The sequence below is a fragment of the Dendroctonus ponderosae genome, unplaced genomic scaffold, assembly GCF_020466585.1.
Source record: "Dendroctonus ponderosae isolate FM_Combo_2020 unplaced genomic scaffold, Dpon_F_20191213v2 Dpon_F_20191213_2, whole genome shotgun sequence".
Classification (NCBI taxonomy): domain Eukaryota; kingdom Metazoa; phylum Arthropoda; class Insecta; order Coleoptera; family Curculionidae; genus Dendroctonus; species Dendroctonus ponderosae.
The window spans coordinates 15,540,779-15,558,944 of NW_026018165.1; the positions used below are offsets into that span (position 1 = coordinate 15,540,779).

The 18,166-nt window shown below is 32.6% G+C and overlaps 2 protein-coding genes across 4 annotated transcripts in view; one reads left to right on the forward strand and one right to left on the reverse strand.

Moving 5' to 3' along the window:
• The window catches only part of LOC109544620, a 22,211-nt gene extending 7,634 nt beyond the window's left edge, over window positions 1-14,577 (forward strand). The window contains exons 2-7 of one of the 3 annotated variants that reach the window (XM_019914921.2): window positions 3,587-3,716; window positions 7,034-7,144; window positions 7,264-7,401; window positions 9,808-9,905; window positions 10,726-10,891; window positions 13,453-14,577. In XM_019914921.2, coding sequence (XP_019770480.1) covers window positions 3,587-3,716; window positions 7,034-7,144; window positions 7,264-7,401; window positions 9,808-9,905; window positions 10,726-10,891; window positions 13,453-13,562 — 753 coding nt within the window. In that variant the 3' untranslated portion in view covers window positions 13,563-14,577. Of the gene's footprint in view, window positions 1-3,586; window positions 3,717-7,033; window positions 7,145-7,263; window positions 7,402-9,807; window positions 9,906-10,725; window positions 10,892-11,153; window positions 11,320-13,452 lie in introns of those variants that run through there. The other 2 variants (XM_019914922.2, XM_048663711.1) reach the window with 2 other exon arrangements.
• Window positions 14,578-14,682: 105 nt separating this feature from the next.
• Window positions 14,683-18,166, reverse strand: part of LOC109544679 (amyloid protein-binding protein 2) — a gene marked incomplete at its 5' end in the record, with an annotated part of 5,197 nt that continues 1,713 nt past the window's right edge. The window contains 6 exon segments of the mRNA XM_019914997.2: window positions 14,683-15,679; window positions 15,918-16,166; window positions 16,243-16,569; window positions 16,832-16,887; window positions 17,114-17,282; window positions 17,345-17,748. Of these exon segments, the coding sequence (XP_019770556.1) occupies window positions 15,232-15,679; window positions 15,918-16,166; window positions 16,243-16,569; window positions 16,832-16,887; window positions 17,114-17,282; window positions 17,345-17,748 (1,653 nt within the window). The 3' untranslated portion in view covers window positions 14,683-15,231.

An 18,166-nucleotide genomic window follows, 5' to 3' on the forward strand; every position in this document is an offset into this window, starting at 1 on the left:
AGCAAAGATTCGCGACTTAACTTTTTTGTACTTAATTATTTACTAACTATAGTACTGTTTGCTGTTAGCATTTCTTTGCTTAATGTCTCTATGCTTTGCTTAATGTCTTTATTCAGTACATTAATATTTTGCACATTACGCTTTTTAATAGCTTTGGTGATAACCCGACAGTTTGAAACGTCTCGAAGCAAGTTCTTTGACTTTTTTTATTGGTATTTCTGATCAAAAGTTATCATGGTGATTCTGTTGAACATGCACAGGCTCCGGGTAATCTGAGTGGTTGCAACTGGATATTACCTGGTTAATTACAAGAGAGTTTTTGCCGCATAATTGGTATGTTTAGTGCGAAATCATGCCTTTGGCTGCTCAGGCTTGGGGTCAAAGAATGGAATGTGCGGTCGACCTTGACGTACCTTCCAACGTCGATCCACTACCACCTACCATGCTTTGAATCAGTTTACACTGTAAATCTAACATTTTCTGAGTCTTCTGTAACTATACAGGAATGAAGTCCTACCAGTGATTTTTAAAATCTTGAAGTTTAAAGATGGTTTAAATTTTTTTAAATCACTTATCCATGCCTCACTAAATCTCGACTGATTCTCTGACGAGCATTAAGGTTTTTCATTTGTGGAGCAAAATCTACCTGCTCCATTAGCATATGGTGCAAATATGGTAAAATGCCACTTAAAACTTGACGAAAGCGGTCTAAGAAGAGGGAAATGAGCAGCGCTCTTCCTGATTAGTAAATTTGATGCAATCCATCTGTTTCCTACAGCTTCTTGAGACTAACAGGACGTCGTTAAGAGCGGCAACTAAAGTTAAAAAAATTTGCCCATAATTATGCAAAAAGTTTGCCAGTTAAACGATTTCGAAAGTCTGCATAAAAATGATCATTTTGGCGAAATACATAGTCGAAATTTTAGGAAGCCGCACAATCTAAAGACGGTTTCATCTCAATCTTGTTATACAAAAATGCTCTCTAAAGAAGGAAACGCGCTTTGAATATGAAATTCCAGAGCATTTCAGATTAAAAATTACTCATATCTTGATTGGCTAGGGTTCTACGGACAGAATTTGAGTTTCGTTTGGCAGGATAATGAAAAGTTTATAAAAACTGGTTTTTTAAAGTTTAATAAATTCCACAAATTAACCACAATTCCCAAAAGTCTCCCTTTGTGAGGTTAATAACTCAGGCCTTTTATATGTAGATTCATAAATTTTGCAAAATTAACAAACACTTGATTAAAAAATAAAAGGCTGAGCTTTGTTCACAACTGAAGAATTTTCAAACAATCAGAGAAGAATTTTTCAAATTTTAACCAAAATTTCTGCAAGACTAAATTTACACTCATAATAAATAGCTCTCTTTCTAAGAAAATCCAATTTTTTTTTTCCTTTAACAGGCCTTTACTACATTTTATGAATTTTTGAAGACGCATATGCCAGCAAATACATTTGGAAAATCCATCAAAATACTGAATTTGATTGAACAAGATAACTGTTGGGGTTAATTTGAAAAACTCCGATTTTGGACTGTTAATAGTCAGGGTTTTTTCTTTTAATTAATTACTATTCAGCCCGTTTTCTCCTTTCTTTTATGGCGTTTTTTTGTAATTCTGTAATTTTTCACTCATAACCATTTGCGCCTTTTTTTTTAATATTTTTTGCTTTTACTGCCTTAAATTACATTTTATGATTCAAATTTCAAAGATAATCGTGCACATTTCAGCCAAGAAAAATGTGAATTTTTTTGAAAAACCAACGGCAATTCGTGCGAAGCTGAAATTTGTGTGCCTGAACTATTTGCATCTCTTCTTCAAAAATTCTAAATTGTGTTTTCTTTGCCCGCTCTAAATTACATTTTATGACACTCGCACACACATCAGCTAAGGAAAATGTGAACTTTTATCACAAGTCCACCAAAATTCCTAAATTACTAAGAATTGCACTAATTTAGGAATTTTGGTGGATGGTCCACCCCTGATAGCGAAAATTTTGTTGATCATTTTTCACAATTTTTAGTCTTTCGATGCTCTTATTTGCCACTTAAGTTTTTAAAGAGAAGCCAGCACAATTAAGACCGTAATTTTTTTGAAAGTTTGCTAGATTCTCAAAAAACCTAACGTAATCCTTAAATATCTGCAATTTTCGACGCATTATAAATTTCAGATTTTTCAGCAAATATTCAAAATTTCAACCGTTTTTGACCGCTCTTGACCAAAAGTTATAAAATTTCGGTGGCGATCACGCCGAATTAAAACACTAGTTTTTTAAACAATATTTGGAAAGTTCTTTAAAATCGACGGAAATTCCTACAAGGCGCATATTTTGGACTTTAAATTATTATTAATTATTTAATTATTTTCGTTCGTTTCCCAGCGTTTGATTGCGATTTATACATTTTCAAAGACAACCGCAAATAATATAAGCAAATAACATTAAGTGCAAACAGTTATCAAATATTCTCAAAAATATCGGGTTTGCACGAGATAACTCAAACCTATTTGAAAAATATTAACGATTAAAACACTTTCTCTGCCTTTTTTACAATTTTTTTTGACATTTTAAGACAAGAGAAATTTAAAATATCAGTGGACCTCACCCAACCGTGGCTCTAATGTTTCAAATTAAAACAATGTCTATTCTCTGATAAGAGTTAGTAACATGACCTGAGTTTGATTATTTTAGCTGAACAGAAATCTGAACACTTGGAAAAATGTTTTCAAGACAAAAGTATATTTTCAAAAAGACTTGCCTTTCTTAGGAATAATTTTCCTGTTCAGACGGTTTAAGTCTTATCGACAATAAATTATCTGTGCCTGCGTTTATTGGCTAATAGCGGAAAAATTTACATATTTAATTTTACTATAACCGTTTCGTGCAGCATCTGTTAATATCTTCACTCGCTCGCTCTTGGATAGACACCAAAAGAAAAATTAACACTTCGAAAAAAATCTGCAATAGTAATCTTTAAAACTCTTTATCACTTCTGCAATTTTCCTCTTTGATGTTCAAAGATAGTCACGGTCCAATTTCCTTTTAGAAAGGCATCAAAACCCACATAAATAGCCGCAGTTAATGCGATTTTTGAGTTTGGATCGCTCAAGCATTTAGATGTCAACCTAGAAAATAATTACTGAGAACATAGATTCATAATTATTTTGTGTGCTTTCTTTAGCCTTTGCTCAATGTAAAAAAGGATATAATGCAAATCGACCGCAGGAAGTTGAAAAGTACTTATTTACCGCACAAATCTGGGTTAAAGAAAACAAGCTTTTCAGCCTATTAAGTGCATGCTGTAGAAACTTGTAGCATGATTGATACCAAGGCTGACAAGTCGCTGCAAATATGTTACCGGTCAATTTGGAAGTGCAAACCATATATTTTAGCGATGCAATTTCAAATGCGCGCTATAATCTAATATAAATGGATACTCAAGCTCCGTCATGCACAAAAACAAAGCAATATTAATCAACTTTCTGATGGATTATTATTTAGTGTTGTCCAATGCACATGACTTAGTTTAACCCAAATATTCCTCATACATTTGAAGCTGACCTAATGGAATGTTGGTTTGCTTCAGAATTTCCTAAGCAGAAACTCAGATGTGCAGAGTCAAGCATTGCTGGATGCCGTCAATTCAAAGTACTTTTACTACACGAGGACGAAGGGACTCTTCAGGACGTGCTTTCCCAAGGAAAGGCCTCCAACTCGTAAGTTGTTAATTTTGAAATTATTTCGTATTTTTTCTTCCCACTATATAAATAATAATAAGAAAATTTATAATTTTTATACTCTACTTCCAGTAGAAGAAAATTGCAGCTTTAAGGATTCGACCGCAAATTAATATGCTGTGCTTGATAATGTTTGCCTCTAAAAACCTTGAATGGGTTTGAAAGTTCCAAACATTTACTAAACGTGATCAAAGTAAAAAATATTTCTTTCAAACAGCATTCTAAAAATAATCGCATTTTTACCAAAAATTATTTTTTACTCCTCATTAAATGTCATGTTTTAATAATTTATCACAATCATAGTAAAACACAATTCCTTGAATATTTATTTTAATATTGATATTTTGCAACTACAAAAAACAGTCAATAAAGTTTAGTTCGCATTGTTTTGCCAGTAATAACAAACTCTAGTAATCGATACAAAAATAGGGAATAAAGTTGCAAATGCAACCGAAATGCAGACAAACCATTCTTAGAAATAAAAGAAAAGAAATCGTAAGAAGATCCATCGCGAGGCGAAATAGTTTAAGGTCATATTCGCGGAGAATGGAGTAATTTGTTTGTGTCTCCACATCCTTATTTCTTAACCCACACGTTTGAATGGGTTCAAGCCGACGGGCGAGAATATTGTGGTAGCGTCAGATGAATTTGTTTAATTAATTTAGCTTGTAAGTTTTAATTTCATTCCCAATTGGGCACCAATCCTAAAGTACCCAGGGATGGTGGTTCGCTTGATAGTCTGGAGGATGAAGGTGAGGAGCTGGAGCTTTGGGAAGAAGTTTGTGGCTTCGTAACGCATACTCTGGCAGGTTGAAGCCTTTTTTTGGCCAGGCTGATTTTCTTCTTGGGATTTAGCACCTGTAGGCTTTTGATGTCCACTTTACGTGTTTACAGACGTAGCTTTCTCTCAATAAGTGTTTTGTTTGGCCATTTACACCAGTTACTTAGGTATAGGGAGGAGAGGGTTTTCAATCTGGAAATCTCGGCTGGATTTTAAGCAAAGTATTTTTGTGCTGCTCTTTCCACAGCTTTGAGCATCCTCACAATTGTTAGAAGGAATCGGGAGTTTGAGCAAAAACTGCTTTAAACCAAACAAAATTTGCACATCCTCTTCTTCCACTTTGGGTGAAATATTCAATTTACTGCTTGCCTCTGATTTGCTGGTTTGCTCATTATCTGTCGATCCAGGCGTTTGGGTTCTTGCCAAAAACACTTCCAAGACACTAAAATAATTCGGCACCTCGGGAGCTCAAAATTCAAAAGAACGTTCACGAATCAAATGAACACTATCAGCCTGTCCTCGAAACATACTGCTGATGAATTAATGGCAATTGTTGAGGAACATTAAGGTGTTACATTGTTTTTGATTTCTTCCACTGACCCTGCGTTCAAGTCACAAACGTTTAAAAAATTTAATTTGAACGGCCATTTGGATCTTTTGAGAAATGGATGGTTTTGAGGGAACCTTAACGGAAGAACTCGATTGTTGCTTGAAATAATAGCTAGATTTTCTAGTTTGAGACTGCATGATTTTGGGAAACTTAGAACTTGCGTTTGAACACTCGATTTGACAGAAATTGGGCAAAGTGGCTAAGAAAAGTCTTCTAGAAGACCATGGTAAAGTTAAAAAAACTCAAAAAAATATAAAAACTGCAAAATCAAAATTGCGATTTTCCTGCCGGATATTATTGCACCATAGAATGCACAGCTGGTATTCACATAAAACGCAGGTAAATAGTTGTGTGATTTTGCCTGAAAAAATATTTTTTATCTTAAATAAATTGACGGGTCCGCGCTTTCTTCCAAAAAACAGTCCTTTGAATTTTAAATGAATGTATAATTTACGTTACAAGTTCTCTTGGAAAGGCGGCGATTTTGCGCGGGTTTCAACCAAATAATTTCATTTGTAGTCACCTTTGAAAGTATGCAATAAAAATTAAAAAACTAAAAAAATATAAGCATCAAAATAACACAAAATAATTGGAATTGATTTGAATTACGTTTTTGAAATGAATCAATAAAAGTTTAAAAAATCTATGTAGAGAATTTTCAATGCGATCTAAATCTGAGTCGCCGTTAATATTGAAAAAACAATTGCTTGCTAGCGCCTAAAAAAACTGGCAAAAATCAGTTTCCAAAAATTCCAAACGGTCGGCCTTTCTTATGTTAACGACTTCAAATCTTCAAGGCGACACAGATAAATTAAATTAGTGATTTTTTATGCATAATTACGAAAACATTTTATATTAGTGACTTGTTTAAACAACGTAAAACCAACCCAGTATATCGAGGAAAGAAAAATCATTTGATACAATGGAATGTGTGTTTAATTAGTTTCGTCAGATCGACAAACTAAAACGATCGGTTTTTATTCCCAAGTGGGAAAATTTCCCGTCCATTTCCAAACCGTATCATTGTATGTTAAAACCACGTTGTGTAAAGCCTGAATACCACTTTGAACTCTTAATGAATAATTTATAACTTTTAATGACTGGACTGTATAAGATAAGCTAAATCTGTTGAGACAAATATCTAATTTATGCGGAACAATTAGGAAATCCCACACAATGACAATTTCAATAATATACCGTGATCGATTTTGCATAGAACAATATTTTTCCTTGAGATATTTTCTGCTGAAATATTTGGCAATAATTATTTCAAGTACTTCGTACAAATTAGGCTGGTGCGTGGTGCGCAGCATGGCTATGAAATAATGCATAAAAATATATGCAATTTCCGGTAAATTTTGAATAATTTTAATCACTTTTTTTTAAATAAATAATTCATTTTATGAGCAAGAAATCCGCTTGAATTTTATTGATTTTTTTTACCGAAATAATACCTTTCAGTTGAAATCGCTTTCTTCACCCAAAATTATTTTTTTTAATTTTACGTGATTCAGCATTTCGATCTTCCAATGATTTTAATGTCAAAAGTTATTTGTATTATTAATAATTGATAAACCATTGCTACACCTGCTAAAACCTGAATTCACGTTTATCCTCATAATTAGCCTCTGGACGTTCTTCATTATATAAATTTCCTCAGATAAAGTTGCACATTTTTGCAAATTTATCTTAGTTCTCCTATTGCCCAAGCTTCCAATTAAATCCTGAGATCTAAATTAGTTAAGACAAAACCAGCCAATTAGAAGTGCATTTTGCAAACACATTGGCCATTAGATGGTTCGATCGTTATTTTTCTGTTATTTAAATTAAGGTGTTCTTTCGATATTCATTCAACTTATTGCCGAACAACACCTGAACTTAAAAAAATGTTGCAATCATTTTCAGTTAAATTGTACCTGAGTCCAGTGGAAACTTACTGCTCAAATATTAACTACTACATTCCTGATGAGAACAATGAAACCAAAGATTTTACGGACGATGCCTGGACAAGACTGCGTAAGTAAAAACTTAAGTATGCTGATCATTCTGGATTTATCAAATTTTGTATCATAACTGTAATCAAAGATAAATAAAACCCACGCTGTTGCAACTATTAATGAATGCCTTTTTTTCAGATATGGGAAGATCGATGGTAGCGCTTTTTATCATCTCATTCTTCGCCGTTTTTGCAGCATTTTGCACAGGAGTTACCGGATGTTGGAGAAGATCGCCAGGAAATATTACAGCCACTGCTATACTTATGCTGTTAGCATGTAAGTTCATTGTTTCATTTCAGTATTGCTTGAGTTCAACTTTTCACTAGTTCGCGACTCATTTTTTTCGCTTGAGCGATTTAAATAAATTATGTAAACCATCAAATGCATAATAGAAAATATTTTACGGCTGGATATGGACGGACAATAGATTTGGAGCTTTCACTAACCATTGAGTACATTACATCATTTTTATAGGGCATCTAGAGCCATTTTAAATCGCATTAAACATTCAAAAAAGACTTGGCAAGTTAATGGTTTCAAATGGGGCAAAAAGATCAAATTATGAATGGAATAATGAAGAAATATATTCATATTTCTTGCAGCGTCTTACGGATTCGTAAAAGTCGATAAGCAAGACTTAAGCAGACGGATTTCACAGGTTTTAACTAAAAAACTGGCTTAATCAGATTCTTTGTATTCTGGTTCTCTGAAAAGGAACAAAAAGTAATTTTTTTGTTTGCATATAAAATATTTCATGCTATGAACAATTAATATTCCGAACTTCGACAAATCCATTCAAAATTATGGGTGTTTATGCAGCTGCTGCCGCGCCTTTCTGTTGGCATTCTATACATAATTATCGCATCTTATTATCAGTTATAAAGCTCAGATTAATAAGTGCTTATATTTAAGTGAAAGCCCCATTATATCGCTATAAAATCATTTTCATATGACAATCACATACGGAAAATCTACTGAACTCATTCAGCGGTTTCCAGTATTTTTTCCTAATTATCGATTTCACAATGCTACACTAAATTTTAAAGAACTTTGCAAAATGTCTTGAAGTACACGAGCAATATAATATAAAACGACATAACAAATTACTGGATCCAAAGCAATCGAATAAATCAAACACATGTTTTCATAAAATTGTCATACTGAATACTAAAATCTGAAGCAAAAATTGAATTTTTTATAACAAATTTAGGCACTAATTTGTAAATTTGTCTTTCTCTAAGAGGCAATTTGCAACTAATTGCTCGTCGTGCTCTGTCTAGTTTTATTGGTCTGAAACGAATCATACAAATTGCATTCGACACACTAGTTTGGAATGTAATTCTTAATTCCGCATTTCTCAAGTGTTTATGCAGTTTTTTCATCGCCTTTCATTCAACTGATTTTACTGTAATTGACTGTTTTCATCAGCACTTACTCTATGCGTATTAATGATGGAAATCAAGTCTATCTACTGCAGTTAATTCTCCAAATGAAATTAAATCAACAGAAGCAAAGCGTTACGAGGAATCTAATTGTTTTCTGGATATTTTACAGTAATTACATTAAGGATTATTTTGTTGGAATTCAGTCAAAATCAAAGTGTTTCATTTAGTTACTTTATACCTAATTCTACACATTAACATTATCATTTAATGCAGTTTTCACATCTTATTCGATGCAACTGGATAATGACAAAATAACAAATTCAGCTCTTTGGAAGTCTATAATTATTGTGTGATCATTGATAAGTAACTCTACATGCTAATTAACGTAGAAAATCATTTATCATTGAGAAAGAACCAGCCGTAACAGGAAACTGTGAAATGCAAATTAATTCCGACTGTATATATTTTCGTTTTGTAAAAGTTAATATACACCTTGGACCGATATAAACAGGATGTTGATTTTTCGGTTTCTATACAATTACTAATTCAGTTTGTCTGCCGCACTGTAATCAACATTAGAGCAGTTAATGTCGAATTGAATCAATTAATTAATGTGATGTGAGAAAATGTAAAAAAGCTAATGAATTAAAGAAGAGTTTTCAAGGTACCAGCTAGAGGTGAAGGTTAAGAAAAATTACAGATTCTCGCATACAGTTTATGTAAGGCAGTTTTTTTATTTGCAATTGTTATATTAAAGGTGATTTACAGTAAGTTTTCATATTGGTTAGTGTACATACAGAATTGTGAATGTGAAAAGAGTCTCACTAGGTCAAATAATTTAATAAGATCTTGTACAGTAGTAGAAAAGATCCAATTTCTGCATAAAAAACAAGTTTTGCAAAATTTCAGTTGCGATAGTTGCGAAAAGTTATTTTCAATATAATTCGAATTGTATATTTAATTCAATATAAGGGGTGGTCTTAAATAACAACGATAAAATAACGTTTTTTATGAAACGTTATTTTTCTCAAAAACAAACTCTAGAGCTGTAAACTAAGAGCATTTTTTTGGGTAGAATGCATTGGCGCTTCAGTATGACAAATGTTTAAATAAATCTTATTTTTGACACCCTGCATCTCGTCGATCAAAACACGGAGAGAAAAATGGTGGATGCAAAAAAGGGTTTAATTTCCTCTGCAACACTTATTTTAACTCGCCTATGCAGGGTTAAATTATTTTTTTTTTGTTTTTTAGCATATGGGAGAGTTTCCTTTTTCATAAAAAAATCCTTTTTTAGGTCTTCTTAGTGCTGGTGCAATGGGACTTTGGCACGGCGTCGAATACTACGAAAAGGAGAAGCAAGTAGGAGAAGAGTTTTATCAGCAATGGAGTACTGTAAGTTTTTGCAAGTAAAATTCTTCTTGATTTAGTTCAATAATTTTGATTAACTGTGCTTTACTTAATTCCAATTTAAATTATTTATTAAAATAGAATCAATTTTATAAATTTAAACAGGAACCACTCAGAATCGCGCTCAAGAAAGATTTGCTGATGGTGGTAGATGATAAAATCACAACTAAAATTGATTCAAAACTAAATAGTTCACTTATTAAAGAGAAAATTTTCAATGCAAAGTACACTGGGTGTTTCCTAGCAAATCAATAAATCGAATCGCAATTGTGCATTAAAACTTAATGGATTCTCGAAAGTAATATATTCCTGATGAATATACAGAAAGATGACATTTTAGTATAATAAAAATAAAAATACACATATAGAAAAATCTACCATATAAACTTTACAAGTTTCTTGCGCTATCAAGAACACTTATTTTACGCAAATTGTATGTCACTTTTAATGATTTAATCAAAATGTATTGGTTGATTATTTTCCTAAAGCTTGTTCACGCTAAATATTTGCATTAAAGATTTATATATCTATGAGTTATTCAGTAAACTAATGTTACATTTCCGTACACTTTTAGCCAGAAAACGGCCTAAATAAATTCTATTGCGTTCATTTATTATTCAAAAAATATCGTAGCAATATCAATTAGTGCGTTTATGTAAGTATATATTGTATGTTCTTAGTGCAAAGTATGTGAATTCTGTCATAATTGATTCTCAGAAAATGTTTGCTGTTATTTTTTGTAAAACTTTTTAGTTTGATACTTAAATATAATGTATGTAAATGTGTCTAACAACTTGTCCTACAGCTTTTACAGGACAATACGACCATATTTTACGACTGGGGATTTGCCCTCGGCTGGTTGGGAGTGTTTTCATGCTTAGGAGGATCGTTGTTATTCTTTTTCGGGTCATGTTGCCTCCAGGCCGAAAAAGATAGAGAACAATTGGACAATGTTCAGTACATAGTGCCAGGTTAGATGCAAAAAAATCAAGAAAAAAAACTGTGAATCATGCCTGAAAAAATTATGTCCCGCTTCGTGGTTCCTAACAACGAAATCCCCAATCATCGTACCTACTAATTTGCTGCCGAATTCAATATATCGCATTGCTGTTGGTTGATTCATGTAGATGATCGTTCCGAGCTGGTTCCAGTGCCTCAATTGATTCCGATCGTGAAAATGTGTATATGGAGTTCGGCACATAATCTATCTAATATTCCTTCCCATCTTTCCAGGTGCTGCGTGATCAAACGCGAATTTTCTACGATTGGGGGTACATGTTGGCCTGGGCGGGCGTCGGGTGGGCATTGACGGCCGCAATCTTGTTTTCTGGAGCAGCCATTTGCCTTCGAGGCGAGAGGGAACGAGAGGAGGCTATTAACATGCAATATCTAATGCCTGGTAACTCTCTTTTGGGAAACACCTGGAATTTGATTTTGGGCAAAACTAAATCCTAAGATGTTCTTCATCGGGACACCGCAACGCGGAGCAAATATGAGAAAACGGGTCAATATTTTATCCTGGAGATCACTTAGTAGATATTAGAACATTCCGCAAAATGTGTTGCCTTCTGAACTAAACAGCCCCTGGAAAGAGCGAATATGCAAACATTTGATTGAAACCAAAATCAAATTCCAGCCAAGGTGGTGGCTTTAGGAGAAAGGATAATTAAGAATTCCCCACACCCGCCTAGGCTGGTATTATAGCATTACATACAAAATAGTTGTTAGAACTGCAATGGCAAGTGTTCGACATCCATAATAATTCGTTTACTGTACATTTCTGTGTAAGCCTGCTTGGGCAATACTCACTGACAACTCTTTTGCATGCAACAAACAACTAACATACATTTTAAGTGTAGATATTTCATAACGTCCTTTGATTCTTTCAAAGTTATGGGCTCAAATAACTCCATTCGATTTGCAATCGAAAAAACAACACTTTGTTTAGGATTTGAATGATCAATTCTTTCTTTACAGAAAATTATCGAGGCCGTGAAATCGAAGATTTTTCAAAGTGCCATTGAAACTAATCAGATAAATTATCAGCACAATAAATGAACCGAAATCATACAAAATGAATAGGGAAATTATCAACTGAATAATTGAGGAATTGTGAAAGTTAGATGAGGACCTACATACTTATCCCAAGTCAGCTTTAATCTAATTTGCAAGAGCGATCGCACTTATTTCCTCCAGTTTTTTAAGCTTTTGGTTTCCTATTTTCATTCACCCGAAGCAAAATAATATCGAAGATTTGAATTAAAAGTTTCATAATTAAAATAAAGTTCGAAACCGCCATTTCCCAGAAAAAAATGTAGCAGTCGGAGATGGAAAACTGTAAATGATGCAGAAATTAATATGCAAAAGGCGACCAGTTAAAATATCTGTCGTTACATCAATAAATCCATTTTTCAACGAATTTGAAAAAGTTAATAAAAAGAACGAGAAAATATTGCAATAAATAACTGCCTTTGAAAATTTGGAAAATTAATTAGAAAGCCGTTAGTGACTTGAGAATGAAAAAAAGTTGAGAGCACGCACGAGAAATGTTTTTCCCTCCCTTTTCTTCAAAAAAACCTTCAAAAATGTGCATGTTTTTTGCCTACTTTTTTATTACTGTTAATTTTGTGTATTTTAGAGACGCAATTATTTTTGTTATAAAATTCGCAATTCTCAATTGTAAGTCACGTTTTTCAAAAAAACCGCACTATCGCTCTAAAAAATACCACAAAAGAGAAAATAAAAACTTTCTTTTCCAGAAAATCATAATTTCTTGCACTAAAATGAAATTTTCAAATATTGGCCGAGCAAACTACACACACTTTTTTTCCATCATTAAACAAGTTTTTTATTACTAAACGTGAAACATTAAGCACAAGTTTTTCACCGGTGGTAAAAAGGGAGGAAAAAGTACCACAAATAATAATAAAATAACGGTCGGCACGGTCGAACAATAAGAATTTTTCAAAAAAATGATCAATTTCACGTAAAAAGTTTAGTTAATCGCCTAAAAAAAATTCTTGAGGCACAGGATAAAGTACAATTTACACCTTTAAACTTAATACACCGGTTGCAATTAACTTACCCGAAAAAATGAATGTTAGACAAAATAAATAAACGCTAAAACCCCTTCCAAACATATTTTATGGTGCATTAAATAGAAATAGAAAACATCCAAATCTGAAAAAAATCCAAATTAACTGCATCTTCTCATAGATTAAGTCCAAACCCCAAAAATTATGCCATTTATCTTACTAAACAATCCAACACGTAGTAATGTTAACAAACATTTGGTAACTAATCGCTATTTTAAATCAATATGTCTTCACTATCATTGTAACTTGTAAAACCTTCATCTCTCACAAACCATATATGTTTTATAATCCCAAATTTTGCTCAGCTTGCTTTGCTTCATTCATATAGATTAGTCCATTTTTTACACAAAAAATTAAATATTGTAGAAAATAAAGATTAAAATATCACTTTTTCAGTTAATCGAGTAATAATTAAATATAAACTATTTTTGATTTAGTTTATCCTCAAAAGCAACAGTATGCTTATGCCGGATATCCCGTCCCACCTCAACAGTACTCAGGACCGTACTATACTACTGGCTCGGCTTATGGACCTTATAATTATTGAGTACTTGAGGAACGACTTCGAAATGACAAAATCCATCAAAGTAGTATGAAGAGGAGCCCGATGTTTATTTTGTAGATATATTTTAAATATATGGATAAAATATGTCTTAAAATGAATTCAACTTTTTGTGCCTTCTATATTATTGAATGGTAATTTTTACCGTCCATTATTATATCTTAGTTTTTGGTTTTAGTTATATCTATTTAGACTGTTTGTATATTTACGTGGAAATCGTTTCTAGGACTGATTTTATTTTAAATGTGTAATAGTTTCGTTTGAGTCTAGTAAATCCTTCAACTTGTCTAAATCTTGGGAATCATTTCGTTATCAAACACGAACACGTTTGTTATACAAAACTTGTATATTTATTTATTGGACTTGCTATTATGAAGATATATATTACATATTTTAAGCAATTGTACATTCCTTAGACTGTAGTTAATAGTGATGTATGAAATCGATTAGGTTTTTTTAGGACAATTCAGTGCAGGACCGGGTCAGCACCGAAAAAGTGAAATTTTATAAACATACACGGTTTATATAATAACCGTGTATGTTTATAAAATAATATAAATAACCGTGTATGTATATAATTTATATAATATAAACATACACGGTCTTTTTGACATTTTTCCTTCGCCTGCATCCGCATAGACATTAACGCTGACTGGTTTTTTCCTTAAAAAAATAACTAACAATTTAAGATAGGAAGTAACAAGTCTGGGCAGGGAAGCCCTAGAATTATTATATTTATACGAAAGAAAGTCCTTTCCAAACACACCAATGAAAAATTGTGGAAAACAACGAATTATCACTTGTTGCTGTGATAGCCAGATAACAAACTTGAGCTAAGAACAACATATTTTTAGATTAGCGACTTCTTGCTACTATAAACTGTATTAATTTTTATATACCGATTAAACATTTTTAAATTAAATACAAATATTGAAAGCTTTTCCTGTAAGTACATCCGTAAATTGTAGTGTAAGTCAATCAAATAAACGTTTTATACCTACTATGTGTTTGGTCTGAATTGGAAATGTTGGTATTTAAAGGAATTAATCAGCATTCTTAAAAGCACTACAGCTATATTTTTCTATAAGAAACAAAAACACAAATCTTTTAAAAAATATATTTATTGTTACGTAGATGTATATGTACGTATTCAATATTCTCTTTAATCTTTAGCAGTCTTTATCTCAATATTTTCAGTACACTCGTAAAATTGTCGTATGTACATATTTAGTCAAGTCAGTATTCAACAGTAGGAACACATAAACCTTAGGACTTTCATAATATGCATATCAACATGTCCAATGATAAACATTATCTTTTCACACGAGTGTAACAAAAGATACAAAAGGAAATCAACCATCTTTCGTTACTTTGTGTTCGAAAATATGCTAGTAGAACAGTATGCAAATTTAAAATAGCGAGATTAATATATATAAGTTCATAAACTAAAATAAAAACGTGATGTGGCTTAGGAACAACCTGTTGCAGATAAACTGGCACAATCTACCTCAAATTCATAAAATTTGACGTTCTAAATCTACTTTTTTCTTTACCCGTTATGACATATCAGTACTCTCAATTAAATTATTACTAACGATAGTTATCTCTACAATCACAAGGCACGTTTATCTAGAGCTTTTTGATACAAATCTGCTCAATTTGCTGTTTCCGCTTTTCCTGAGAGTTCGTTATCTCTGTTTTCAGCAAAACTGCGAATAATTCTATCTGGACTCATAATTTCCAGTTTGCAAAATTTTATTTCTATATTGCTTCTCGCGAGTTCCCACTCTCTCAATTTCTCATGGTAAAACATTTCATATTCCACATTGTATGTGTTTTTGTAGACTTGGATCAAGCCCTTGTAATCGTACCCTAAACTTGAGTAAGTCTTACCGAAAAGTCTGATATTTATGGCAATTGAACGGAGGTATAGTTTTTCAGCTTTTTTGTATTCTTTCATATGATAGGTGTAAAGCGATGCTAAATGGCCTACGCTTAGACCAACTTCGTAGTTAGTCGGACCAAGGAGTTCTTCTTTGATGGCAATGGCTTTCAGTTGGAATTGCTCGGCTATTTCAAATTTTCCCATGCTTTGGTATAATCTGAAAAATAAAAACAGAATGAATTAATAGAAAAATTGTACTAGCAAATAATGATATTGGTACATCTGCACTTGTGCTTCATTGGCAATTGAAAAATAATCGGTTCTATTAAACAATATACAAGTTCAAATTGGAACATTTACTTGAACTTGAGCAAAGTTGTTTAGGGATTTTGGCAAAAAGGTTCCCCAATTTCACTTACATTTAATTTTCATTATTACCACATTATAAGCCATACCTTCCTAAATTCCCATAGTGTTTGGCAGTTTGAAGATTTTTCATTCCCACAAGTTTAATGTTTATTTTTAAAGCACTCTTATGAAGATCATCGGCTATACTTAAGAGTTTATTCCTTTTGACATCTGATTCTGACTCTATAGCAATTTCTTCAAGAATTAAGGCTCTCACTCGCTTAACGGAAGATTGAAAATAATGATTTTCCGGAAGAATTGACTTCATGTCGTCAAAAGCTGATTTGGAAAATTTCCTGAAAATAATTTTCAAAGTGAATCTTAATAGTTCACAACAGGTATATTTGAAAAATAATACAATAAATCACTTACTCTGCCTCGGAAAAGTCACCAGAAGTGTACTTTTGCAAATACAATGCATAAGCGAGATGTTCGTTGGAAATAGCAATATTAATATTATTGCTTCGATAAACCTGAAGACGGAGATTTAGGGCCCTCCTATAAAAAGTCACGCCCCGGTCTACATCATCTGAGTTCAACCAATAATATCCAGAGTCCATTAAAATATCAGAAAACATCGGCAATGAAGGGATGGATTGTCCCAGAGCCAGTGCTTGCGTGATTAATAACCATGCTTGTGAAGAACATCTTTTTTGTACGCAAATTTTGGACGTGTGTCTTAAAATGTTGAGGATACTCCTAGAATATAAAATAAAATAATATGATGAGAAACATCGTATATAAAAGGTTCCCATAAAACTTTAAACTAATCAGGAAGTTGTTTTGATGCCAAAAATAAAAGAATTGTATATATAGGCGATTTGATTATTTTACCTACTGCCTCACATATTTGCCAAGAAACATTTATATGTACCGATCAGTAGCCCTCAAAATAAATTTGAATTTAATAAGAAATGCTGATGCGATGTATCAAAGTTGTACAAAAAATATTACAACTTACTTTTTGCTCAAGCCGGATGATAATAAATTAAGTGCATCTCGAGCACTTGAATAAGCCTGAAACAATAATAACTCAAATCAAGTAAACAATTATTGATACGTAAAGAAGCAAAATCATCTTGTTAGTACTAAACGAAACTATCAAACCAATCATAAATCTATCAATGACCCATGGAGAAGTCAGTTGGTGAAAAATAAATTAGACATCTTAGGTTTTCAAGGGACTATTGTTGAATGAAAACGGTAACATTATTTAAAGAGTAATAACTTAACATGATCTTACCTCTTCATATCTATTCTGGACGAAGTGAAAAATCGACATACTGCAGTAAACATCAGCAAGTTCTTTGAATAGCTTTAATTTTTTACATTTGGTAATAATTTGAGATATTTTCTCGTACGTTTCTGTCGCCTTTACAAAATTGCAAAAACTTGACGTTGCATATAATTGCCTGCAAACAATTGATTTATAAATCACTCATTTTAGCAGTCGTATAATCAACTTTGAACTTACAATGCATATAATTGCAACAGCTTGGGCATACGCTCAGGCAGCTCCATATATTTAAACAAATTTTCAGTCAAACTTAAAAAGACTGTACTGTAATCGAACCATCCTCCATCGTTCAGAAAATCTGCCATTCTTAGCCCGACATTAATTAATTCAGCCCATCTCTCAGGAAAACATCTTGTGCGAGAAGAAACAGACATGTCTTGAAATGCGTAATAGATAATAGATTGCCAAAAAGTATCCAGATGTTGTTGCTGGATCTCGTAACCAGCGTTCAATAGCCGCTGGTTACATTTGATAAGAAACAGTCGTTTAGTTTTCACTTGTAGCAGCAAATCGAATGTAGACAGATCGAACCATTTCGGTTCTATTTTACATATTACTTTCTTGCGATTCACTTCGAACATCTGCAAAAATTAAATTTCACATTCAAATCCCCATTGAGACCCAACCGAGTAAAATGAGGCCAAGGCTTTGGTTTCTTGGTAATAAGTAATTTTTCAAGTGTTTGAAATGTGTGTGTGTGTGAGCATGGCTTTGACAACAAAAAGAAATTGTAATAGTGGCCAGCTGGACTGGAATTTTATATGATTTTTTATGCAATATTGGCATTAACATTGAGAACTATTTGTTTTGCACTGGGTGTTCCGAAAAATTAAGGGCATATCAAACTTAAGTTTTTTTAAATGAAACACCAATGTGTCGCATTTGGTTCTTTTACAAATAAGGATAATTTTTTACAAACTTCTTTTTGGGTATTTCGCCTCAAAAATTTTTGTCTTTAAAAAAGACAGAATTTCCTCACGTCTTTTATTACAGATTGAT